General features: G+C 26.3%; 1 protein-coding gene across 3 annotated transcripts in view; it reads right to left on the bottom strand.

The window, feature by feature from the left end:
* LOC135929791 (uncharacterized) overlaps positions 1–12,261 on the bottom strand; it is a 58,836-nt gene that overhangs the window by 20,561 nt on the left and 26,014 nt on the right. For all 3 annotated transcript variants that reach the window (XM_065466506.1, XM_065466508.1, XM_065466507.1), the window contains exons 2-3: positions 6,119–6,979; positions 3,106–3,181 (exon numbers count right to left, since the gene is read on the bottom strand). In XM_065466506.1, the coding sequence (XP_065322578.1) occupies positions 3,106–3,181; positions 6,119–6,979 (937 nt within the window). The remainder of the gene's footprint in view (positions 1–3,105; positions 3,182–6,118; positions 6,980–12,261) is intronic.

Below are 12,261 nucleotides of genomic sequence, written 5' to 3'. Positions count from 1 at the left end.
AGCGAAGACTTTTGACGGTCATGAGCGAGAATCAATAAGGTGGCCTTATAAAATTTCCTATAATTTACATAAGCTTTAAAAAAAAGAAATTATAAAATATCCAAAATAGGTTATGTCATTTTAAAAATAAGATTCGTGAATAAACAGGATTAAGATTATAAATTAGGTAATTTGTTATAGTAAAATATAATTAATGCTAAATTAGGTAATATTTAGCTTAAATTGATATCGATGTTAATATTTACGCTTTAAATTGTCTAAGAAAAATTTTTTTTTGGTGGCCTTTAAAATATTTTCAATCGGGGCAGACTCACCTATTAGGATACTAGTCCTGATATACTATATAGATCATAGACAAATTGTATATTTTGGTTAAAACTAAACACTTTTTAAGAAGTCTTAAAATATTATGAATTTCTTTTAAAGGCCATTTTCTTCTTCCTTTTTTTTTTTCAACAAAGAATAATTAATATTTAAGGCATAGGCAATAAGGAAAATAAAATAAAATAAAGTTACATTGAAATCGATATAATATATATATAATAATATAAATTATAGATATATAATAATAAATAAATAGAATATATTTATATTATATTTTTTTTTAAAAAAAAAGCTTAGTGAATTGTTAACCTTGAGATTGGCCGAAAAAATTTTTTTTTAAAAAAAATACAAAAAATTTAAATTATACCATATTACATAGTTTGTTTAAAATTTATTAAAAAAGGCGAATTTTAATTAAAAATTAAGTTAATTAATCTTTTCGTATAAAAGGTAAGATTTATATTAGTCATTTTCTTCAAAAAAATAAAAAGATAGATATTGTAGAAACAGATTTTAATAGTGTTGTTAAACGGTTCGATTTGAGCCGATTTTTAAAAACGGCTAACTCAATATTTTAGCCAGAAAAATATTCCCTAAACCTCGAGATTTCGAATATCTAGACCTTTGTTCCTTCTATGAACAAAATCTTCAGGCTTGCGTAGAATTTTTCTAGCTACTAGATTTTAAAATGTTAAGTTTTTCTTATCCTAATTTATTTATTTCTTTCCTTCTTTTGAAAATATAAAAGTAAGAATTGATTAATTAAAATTTAGGAGATAATTAAATATTAAAAAAAAAATTCCAAAATTTTTTAAATTTTTCTTTAATAAACAAAAAAAGTAAATATTTAAAATTTAACTGGTTATTGAACTATTTTCTTATATTTTACATCTATAAAGCTTACACGAATTTAAATTATAAAGATAATGTATTAATTTTCTACCTGATTTCATTAAATGTAATAATTAATAAATTTAATTTTTCTCTTTAGCTTAGGTGTTAATTTAATTTCCAATTGTTAAAAAATAATTCCTTGCAAATTCATTTAATTAAGATAGTTTTGTTAGAGTAAATATTTTTCTTTCTTTCTTTCCACCCCTTATATTTAGTAGATTATTTTCATTCAAACTTGGTCTTAAATGTGATCAATATCATTGTGGTCAACTTTATGCCTGGATTTTAATTTAGAAGATTATACAGGTTTGCTCTTACTACTCTTAGGTTTTACCCTATACTATAATATTATATAAATAACATTATTATTATTATTTGGCTAAAATAACAATTTGTAATATTAAACCTTCAACTTCACTTCATAAAGAAAGTGAAGAAATATATAATTTTTTTTTATAATAATTTACAGATGTAAATGCACAAACTACTGTAAAAAAAAATTAATAAAGAGGATCAAGAAGATTTATTATTATTATAACATATACAATTATTTTGATATTTGAAATATAAGGGGGGGGGGGTATAATTATAATAATTTTATTCGCCATTCTCCAATAATCTAAAAGATATTTAAAAAGTACAAAAACAAACAAGCGAGATTTTCTTAATTAAAAAAAGAAAAAGTTTGATTTATAATAATAAGAAATCTCCTGGTGAAAAAATCATTAATAGAATTATAGGATGGAAAATAATAATTAAAAAAAAAGTGAGTATATAATTTGTTTTTTTTTTCGGCAAAAAATCTTCAAAAGAGTTATATGAAGATTTTGTTTTCGCCCAAAAATCTTGAGCAAAAATATTTCAAAGTTCAACCAAAAGTTGAAGATTTTTAAATCATTATTAAAATTTATGCGTACAAATCACAATTGATCTACTTATAGAAGATTTTTTTTACGAAAAAAAATTGGAATTTTAGGCAAAATTTGAGTAAATCTTGCTTGAGCTTTCTCATAAAAATCTCCATAAATAAATCTTCATTTTCTTTATACATTTCAGAAATCAAAAAAAACTTCTTATAGGTGCACACAAATTAAGCATTTAGGTTTTTCCAGAATTTTATAATTAAAAAAAAAAGTAATGCATCCCTTGTATATCAAAATTTTAAATAAGTTCTAAAAAAAGGATTTGTCTTTGAAAATTATATTATCGTCTGCCTTCTTATTTTTTTTTATTTTTTAATATTCCTTTACAGGCTATAAGTAGGATATTTGTATTGCATTCATTTTATATAATATTACAACGCGAAGAATAATAAAAAAGTAATGAAAAAGCAAATCTATTTGCGTTTTTTAAATGGTTTAACGCTGAACGGTAATTTTACCAATTTGCATGTGGCCATTTGAAATGCATTATTTGCGCTTGTAACGGATCGTTTGAAACGTTCAATTTGTGTGCACTACTAAATAGGTTTATCTTATTTTAATCTTCTAATTTTAACCTTGACTGATGGCTCTAGGTTTTTTTTTATTATTGTTTTTATTATTACAGAATTACTATAAAATCGTATTTAGGATAAGATTAAGCCATATTTTTCACGTGCCATAAGTTTAAAGTAAATCTCTTTTTTCTTAAAAAAAACAAATTTTTTGAGTCAAAACCTATATTGTCACAATTCTATATAACATTATTTTTTTTATTAAATTTATCAAGCCTTTAAACTGATCGGAAATAAATTCCTATTTACTGTTTTGATTTTACTCCCCAATTTCTATTGAATCCTCTAAGGCCTGATATGGACTAAGGTTAGTTGTCCTTACGAGATTTTTTGAGATCAGTTAATTACCAAATTTATGTATTATGTATTTTTAAATAAAAAAATCCATTTACCCATTGTTGATGAAGCTGATTCGATATGAATTCCTAGAATTTCTTAATGCGTTTCGGGGATGAGGAGGAATTTGGCCTAAAATGAATGCGTTTGAAAAACAAAGCATAAATATTCATTTTTTTCAAACAGATAAAAAATAAATAAATCTCTTAAATCATGTTGATATTTTTTTAAACCTCACGACATAATATATAATTTTTTGGTTTAAAATTTGAACATAATGAGTGCTGTTCAGTAGTGTCTAAAAGGATAGCACGCTGGTCATTACTTATTATTTCTTTCTTTCTTTCCTTACTTCCTTCCTATTATTTTCACTTCTCTTCTGCACATTTGATCAATTCGGTTTCACAAATCTCTCCCTTCCAATTTCAACCTTAAATATTATAATGTAATTATATATTTTGCTTTTAAAATTATAAAATGTAAAACAATTATTTGCAGATGTTCTTTTCAATAATTTTTTTTTTCCTAAAAAATATCCAATATGTGTCAGGAATTGTTTTCAATGTTTAAGTAAATTTTTAAAATTTAGATTATATACTCTAATAATAACAAATTTTATTTTACATCATAAAAACTGTATCAAGGTTTCTATATTAACAAGAATTTTAATTCGTGGAAAAAACTTTTAAATTTTATCGATTTATTTTATTTTAATTGTCAAAAATATTTTTTTACCACATATTATCATTACCATCTTCTATTTATTTTTTTATTTATTGTAGTAAATTGACTGTTTTATTTTTATTTTTAACATAATTTACCAATAAATGGCCAAACTGACTCAATTTTTCTTAAGATAAATAAGTTTTTGGTAAGATTAAGGATTTCGCCAAATGGAATGTATTTTTTTGAAAATCTCAATTTGAACTTGTAATTAAATTATAAATTTGTTTCATAGAACGGTTTTTCAAAAAGGCCAATGAGAGTTTGATATGAAATGTAAAAACTTTATCAAGGTCGGAAATCTAATAAAATTGGTATATGAAGCAAGTCTTACGGTTAGAAATTTTTGCATAAATGTTAGATATCATTTTTTTAGCTTGAAAACAAAATTTCTAAAACGCAACACGATATTTAATTTCGACAAAAAAAAATTAAGGGTGGAATAAATATATTTGGACAATTTAACGACATAATTTATTGTTAAAAAAGCGAGATAATGGAAAAAGTAATATCACTTAAAAGTCTATCTAGATTTTTATAAAAAGCAAGGATTCAACTGCTTTCAGGTTAAAAACCATCATCGCATACTACATTTAGTTCGGAAGTAAAATTTTTTTGGGTAATATTATTGGCATAATAAAAAAAAAATCCTCTCGAAAATCATTTCCATTTGATAAAAAGGGTAAGCGGATCATAATTTGGCATAAAGAGGGAATGATGATAAATAATACCTCGCACGCCTTTAAAATATTTTCTTAACGAAAAATAATTTATTGCTGGGTAGCGGGGGGAGAAACAATAATTATTATTTAAAAAATTCCTAATAAAGATAGATGTTATCTTGTTAAAAACCCAATATTTTGGAGAATTTTATGATTTGCTTGCCTTTTTATAACGAACAACCCGAGTTATTTGAGTAAAAAGTTCCTTGTTTACAAAAATATCGTTTATAAATAATGTAAAAAAAATACGTTTATTTGCTCATCAATTGATTGGGCCAGCTGTGGAAGTGAAAGAAACATGATTATTTATTTTAAGGTTAAATAATTGGACTCATTTTTAAAGCCAACTACAAATTTGGCTTAATTAATTTAAAACTTTTGGACCTGACATAGACGTATTAAGAATTTTGTTAAGGAGGTAGAGGGTGAGGGGGGGGGGAGTGTACGGGAATTTTTTTATTAATTTAAAATGATATTTACGAGAACAGGCACATTTAGAGTGATGGGGAGTTCCCCTCAGCTGACCCTTGGTTAAGCGTCTGACTTGACCAATTTCAAATGTATCTCCAAAATGCCAAACTTCAATTAGAACTAAATTTAGAATATCTAAATTTTACCCTCGACCACCCTCCCCCCTTCTCCTACTAACCCAAGCGAAAGATGATAATGGATTTAATTTTATATATTTATTTGGTTCATTTTTTATGAGAGTACAAGGCAGTGACCGTTATTAATAAATTATTCGCATTTTAATAGCTTCTTTAATAGATATTATTATAATTATTGCCTTTACTAAATATACCAATAATATCGGACTTTATTTTTTTTTAAAAAAAATATTTACCAAGACACCGCGCATCAACCTTGGTTAAAAAAAAAAATTATTTTAACAATTTTTTAAAAAACAAAATTATTTATCTCGCCTTGAAAAACCGTGGAAATTAATTTTATCAATTGTCACATAGCGACAAAAAAAGATATGGAAGAATTTGTATGTTAAAAAAAAGAAGGAAAAACCATGTCAAAATAATTATTATTTTTAAATATTATTTTTTTTAAGATGCAAGATCAAATTTATTTTTTTTATCTATTGTTTCATTTGTAAGAATTATTATTTTTTTTTTAAATATAAGTAAAATAAAAAAAAATTAGGTTTATATTATGACAGTTTTTAAAAAATCATAGAAGGATTTCATTTCTTTTTTCTCAAACTATTTTAGACCTATTCTTTATTGTCTTTTCTTTCCTTAGACTTTCTCGTTTTAACTTCTTTTTTTAACATATATTATTGGGACATCGTTTAAAATGATCCATTATCATTAAAACTGAATTTAATCATTTACAATTTATCGAGTGAGGATTAGGTGTCAATCCTTATGAATTTCACACACCCAAAACTAAATTTTTGAAATTTAAATATTTTTATAATACAATTTATCTAATTTTAGTATAATTATATGCAGCAATATACTGAATTTTTCTTTCATATTGAACAATCGATTTGATAACTAGTATTATTAAGTTAAAAGTTTGACTAAGGATAATTTTTTTTCACAAGATTATTTGTAATCTCAACCTCCCTACTCAAAATTCCGGAATCTAACAAATAAAATATATAATTTACCGGAACGACCCAAAACGGGATAGCCCCTAGAATCTATGATAACTGGCGGAGACCTTGTAGTTCTAAGCTTCGCATCTCCAGACAGCCCTATCACTTGTATATCCAATATACTTGCAAAAGCAGTTTGAGCTCCGTTATTATCAAGATGACCTTGCCCTTCCTCGAGGCTATTAACCCTTGTGTGTTCCAAAGTAATGCCGGTTAAAGGATCTATGTAATGATGACTGTGAGCTGCCAAACTTCCCGGCGCACTATAAGCGCTGTACAAGGAAGAATCAAACATGGAAGGGGATGATAGGAGCCTCATTTGGGGTATCTTAATGTGGCCTCTTTGAATGTCCCCCACGAAAAGGGACAAGCCTCGAGAGGGCCCGAATAATAAAGTAACGTTGTATCTTCTGTTGAGTTCAAAGGCGGTCGCCGACAAGGTCCATCTGGCTTTAACGTGGGCGTGATCGTTGTCCAATATCGTATCACCATAATAACCTTGAATTCCTTCGTCAGGTTTTTTATCTTGCTGCCCTACTGTTAGGCTCAGGACATCGTTACTATATATGGCGGACACGTAAGGGTAAGAACCTTTGAGAATATCCCCCGAATTATAAGACGCCAAGAGATCGCCCCTCTGTGGATGAGTACTGGTTGTAATTGCGTCAGCGATTAAATCGTGCGAGTCGGTGTTAGCTCTTATAACGAGAGATATCTCTAATCTGACTTCCCTCTCGCAATGACTCAGATCTTTCCAACATGCGTCTCTCGGATCAGTACTCGAATCAACTATGAATACCTCAAAACGCTTTTTATCTTGTTGCTGTTGTCCATCGTGAGAGTATATTTGGGTTGAGGGGTCGTATTGTGTTTCTATACAAAATATAAACAATTAATGATAATATTATTTGATATTTTATAAATCTGAGTAATTTCTATTTGGATCTGATTGCTAGAAGGAAATTTTTTTAAACAAAAAAAAATACTAAATAGGAAAATGAATTAGCCGATTTTGAGGCAATTGATCAGGAATTTTGAAAAATATAAGTAACGATTATTTTCTCTTTCTTTCTCTCTCTCTCTCTCTTTCTTTCTTTCTTTTCCTTTTCATTCTTATTTTAATTCATTTTGGCCAGGAAGTTCTTTCTAGACTATGTCTTATGGTTTATATTTTTATTGTTATTATTTTTTAAACCTTTTATTTTTCCTTGTATTATTATTGATTAGTGTTATTTATTATTACAAAATAATATAACCTTGTTCCACTTTTAGCATTAATGATAAATTTTTTATATTTTAAGAATAAAATTTTGATATTATTGTAACAGACTTTTACAAATATATTTCTACTACAATACAAAGTAAGAAGATGGTAATCATTTTTTGAGAAAAAAATGTTTCAATAATTACAATTGTAATAATCTTCTTAGATAATTATTGAGAATTTTTTTTGTAACCCTATTTAGAAAATCTTTTTTGGAAAGATTCCTTTTCAAACCTGCCAATAATTCATTATAATTTTAAAAATTTTTTATGCAAAATTTGAAATTCTTTGTGTTCCATTATCCTAACCCAATAAAGGTTTATCACAAAATCAACATTTCCACACGACGAAATGAATTTTGTTATAAAAAAATCGAATTAGGTTTAACTCCCAAAAGTATAAGCCAAAAATATGGCTTGAAACCTAAAATAGAAAAATAAACAATTAATGAACCAATATCTATCCTTAAGCGCATACCTAATTTCGGTAAATAAAATTAATATATGTACTGAGCATCTCATAGTCTGGAATAAACTTAATCTCCATTAGGCATATTGAAATGGAAGTTCCCATTACTTAAATCATGGTTCAAGACAAAAGATAGTGGATAAAATAAGTCGTGTTTTGTTAAAATAGAATTACGAAAATTACTAGTTGCGTATTATTATAGCAACATTACTATGTAGAAAGGAATCAGGGCTATCAGACCTAATAACGGCATCTTTTAATGTTTCTTTTCTTACGTTTTTTATTTTAAAAATTTAAAAAAATTTTTCATTTCATAGAAATAACTATTTTAAGCATATAAAACAAGCTGTAAAAATGTTAAAGGCATTAGTGTTCTTTTTTCTTCAAGTATTTTCCTTTCAATTTAACATAAAAGAATATTATATAATTCGGTGATATCTTTAAATGTTTATATAAATTTTCTAAAAGTTTTTTTTGTTAAAAAAAAATATGTTTTATTTCTTTTATATATTAAGATCGAGACTTACAAAATGTGCCTAAATGATCAGACTAGTGTTGTTTAAATAAACGGCTAGACTAATATTATAGCCAAAAAATAAGACATAATCCTCGAGATTTTGTTAATAAATTCAAACATTTCTACCTTCTACGAGTAAAATTACCAGGCTTGTCTAGAATTCTTAGCTAACAAATTGGGTTAGCTGTTTTTAAAAATTGAGCCGTTTAACAACACTAGATCAGAGCCTCTAATATGAAATGGGCTTTGATTCTGCTGCCTATATTATTTTTTTTTTAAATCTAAGATACGTTTCATATCGTCGGTCTAAAATTGGAGTGCTCCACTTGCGCAAATGTTTAAAATGAGAAAATCAACATTAAAGTTAAAAACAAAAACTTTGGCAAAAATTAATATTTTTCAATCTAGTTTTTTATTTTATATATATTGGGTATAAATAAGTTATTATCCACTTCTAATTCAAAAATTTTGAAAATGTCGAGTGGAGCACCCTAATTCTAGACCGAAGATATGTCAATGAGAAAATGTAACGATTGGTATAAAATGATAATTAGTTAATTTAAAAGTATTTATTTTTTTATTTATGTCAGCTATAAGAATCAGGAATTAACATTTTTTTGGAAAGGAATAACTACATATGAAGTCTCAAATTAAGGATTTGCCAAGAGTAAGGTAATGGCGTTAAAACATTAATTTGATGATAAATTAGCAGACTCGAGAAAATGTTTGGTATTCTGGCCGTCGCAAGACTTTGGCTAATTATCGAATTAACATCTCTGTATGCCTTGAGTATTTGCCTTAAATATTATTTTAAAATATAATTATGCTTGTATTTTGGGGGGAACCCGTAGTCCCAATTCCGTTTTTTTAGAATGATTAAGTTTTATAACTTTTATCATCGTAATAATAAAAAAATGTTCAAGAGTATAAAATGACTATAAATTGAGATAAAAATATAAAACTTTATAAAATAATGTAATTCGGCCAAAGGCATTGAAAAAACATGCCTAAAAAAAATCCTTCAAATAAAATTTATGACACGCTTATAAATCTTGTTAAAATATATAAACTTAAAAGGTCAATAAAAGTTTGAAGCAAATTAAAAAAAACTGTTAATTGTTAATATAGTGTTGTTAAGGTCGATTTTTTAAAAACTGCCCGATTAAGATTAGCCAAAATAATATTATACAAGACCTCAAGATTAGTGTTGTTAAACGGCTCAATTTGAGCCGATTTTTATAAACGGCTAACTCAATATTTTATCCAGAAAACTATTATGCAAGATTTTGCTCATAGATGGTACATAGGATTGAACATCTATTGGCGAAATCTCGACGCTTAGGAAGTATTGAGTAAGCCGTTTTTAAAAATAGGCTCAAATGGAGCCATTTAACAACACTACTTAAGATTTGGCGAATAGAGGTCTAAACCTTTCTGCTACCTATGGGGAAAATCTCCAGGCATATTGGATAAATTCTTATTGTTAAATAAAATAACATTATCAACAAAACCAAATATAACACAATAAAATAAAGTATATAAGAGGTAAATTTATAATAAATCTATAGGTAAATTTTTTCCTACTTTATTTTTTTATTTAATTTTTTTTTTGAATATAAAATATCCAGAATTCAAAAAATAAAATAATTTAATAAATAAAACAAAATATAATATAATATTTTATAAAAGAAAATATGTCGCATTTGAAATGCGGCATTTCGTTCTCTCATGTGAGGTAATACAGTAAAAACTATTTTATTTTGGAACTTTAAAACCAATATTTTTAAAAACGTTATTTGGAAAAGATAATATTATTATCAATTTTAAAGAGAATTATATATTGTTAATTTTCTCAAATTGACTCATGTAAACCAAGAAATTTAACCAAATCAAAAGATTGTCATCTTTCTAAGCCTCTTTTAAAAAATAAATCAGAATGGACCAAGAAATGATACGACTTTAAAAAAAATCTAAGTCGGTCTTAAAAATCTGAGCCAGACTTTAAAAATGAATCCGGTCGGGCTTAAATTTAAAATCCGGGCCGACCCGGTTAGATAAAAAAAAATTTTTAAAAATAATTGTAGATTAATTAATAAGAAAATGTTAGAATATCTTATAATGGGATGTTTAATATTCATAAAAATTTCAGGTCGTGGCCATAAAATGATCCAAAAATAAAATTTGGGCTTGAAAGTTTCGATACCCGGGGGAATATTTGACTAATGCAGGTGGTGTCCCTGAACTAAATACGCTCGAGTAACGGACCCTGTTGAGTTGGACCAAGAATTTCTACATAATCCTAAGCCAATGACCATTTTACTTTCTATCCTCTAACCAAATCAAAATCAAAGAAAAGGGAAATTCAAATCAAAATTAACAAAAAAACAAAAGAAATCGAAAGAGGTCCCAAGTCAGAGCCTATCGGAAGTTCGTATTGAACCAACCGGATTTTTTATTGGTTTTGACCGGGTAACATAATAATTTTATCGCGGAAGGATTAAAATCCGACTTAAGTTTTAACTCCACCTTTATTTTTCAATCTGTATTTTTTTTTCTCGTGCTATATCAAAAGGAGGGGTTCCTCCAAAAATAAATTAGATAGGGGGTAGGGGGGGGCTGAGTCTCCTTTTAACTAAGTCATTTCAATAATTAGGAATTCGATATATCGCAATTAGCTTATTCAAAAACGAATATGCGAATAACGAATTGTTCGTATTCGATTCTTTCGAACAATTTACTATTAGTATTCGATTCTTTTAATCGAATAATTTACTATTCTTATTCATAGAAATAATAATAATGTTACAATTCTTAATTGTGGTGTTTGTTAAACGGCTCGATTTTTAAAAACGGCTAACCCAATATTTTAGCCCACAAAAAAAAACTTTAACCCAAGCCCCGTAGACTTTGTTCGTAGATGGCAGAAAGGTTTGGACATTTATTAAGAAAATTTCGAAGCTTGCATATAATAGTATTTTGACTAAAAAGATATTCAAGATTGCCTGAATAGAGCCATTTAAACAACACACTCTTTTTTTTGGAATAGACCAAAATTGTAATAGAATAAGAAATCTGTAATAAACGATTTATTTGAAAATAGAAGAAAACAAAAATTTATGGTATATTAGAACTTTTTTCAAACTAGTTGGAGAAAGTGTATAGAATTTTTATTAGCTTTTAAAATGATATTGGAAAATTGACAAATTTGCTTGAAGAAATTGAATCAATCACCACAAGCTCTTACGTCAGTGTGGTTTCAATTTGTCGTGGTCGTATATCATTAGCATAGGTGTATATATATATTTTATCCAAGTGGCAATATATTATTTTTCTTAAAGAATTAGAAGTGTATAATAAGATCCTATAATATAAAAATTTCCGAAAATAAAAGGATAATTAAAGTAAATTGGATCAATGAACTTTGGCAATTTCCTAAATTCATCTTTGTCAAGTGGCATTAATCACATAAGAAAGGAATATAAAAAAAACAATAATTCTGTTTAAATTTATATATATATATAAACTATAAATTATTAATTAATATTATTTATTATACAGTATAAAACTTATCTAAATTGGGCTCTTATTGCCTAATTTGACCAAAGTTTTGAGTCCCAATCGAATTCCTATTCACTACTATTAGAAAATTTATTTTAAAAAATCTTGATAAATAGAATGGATGTGTAATATGGGCAAAAATTTGGTCTCAAAAGTCCCCAAATTAGTCAGGTTTAATAAAAAAAATTATAAATTAATAGAATCAACATTGTATTTAATATTATAATAGCACACCACCTTCCGTTCATAATCCTTCGAATTATAAATATTAATTATTAATTTTTTTAAAATGACTATAATAATCACACTTTAAAAAAAAAATGTATTAAATTAAAATATTAAATTTTT

This window comes from Gordionus sp. m RMFG-2023, chromosome 5, assembly GCF_954871325.1.
Source record: "Gordionus sp. m RMFG-2023 chromosome 5, tfGorSpeb1-WG-v2, whole genome shotgun sequence".
Lineage (NCBI taxonomy): Eukaryota > Metazoa > Nematomorpha > Gordioida > Chordodea > Parachordodidae > Gordionus > Gordionus sp. m RMFG-2023.
Note: the sequence above shows the minus strand (reverse complement) of the source record. Positions and strands in the feature narration are given on the sequence as shown.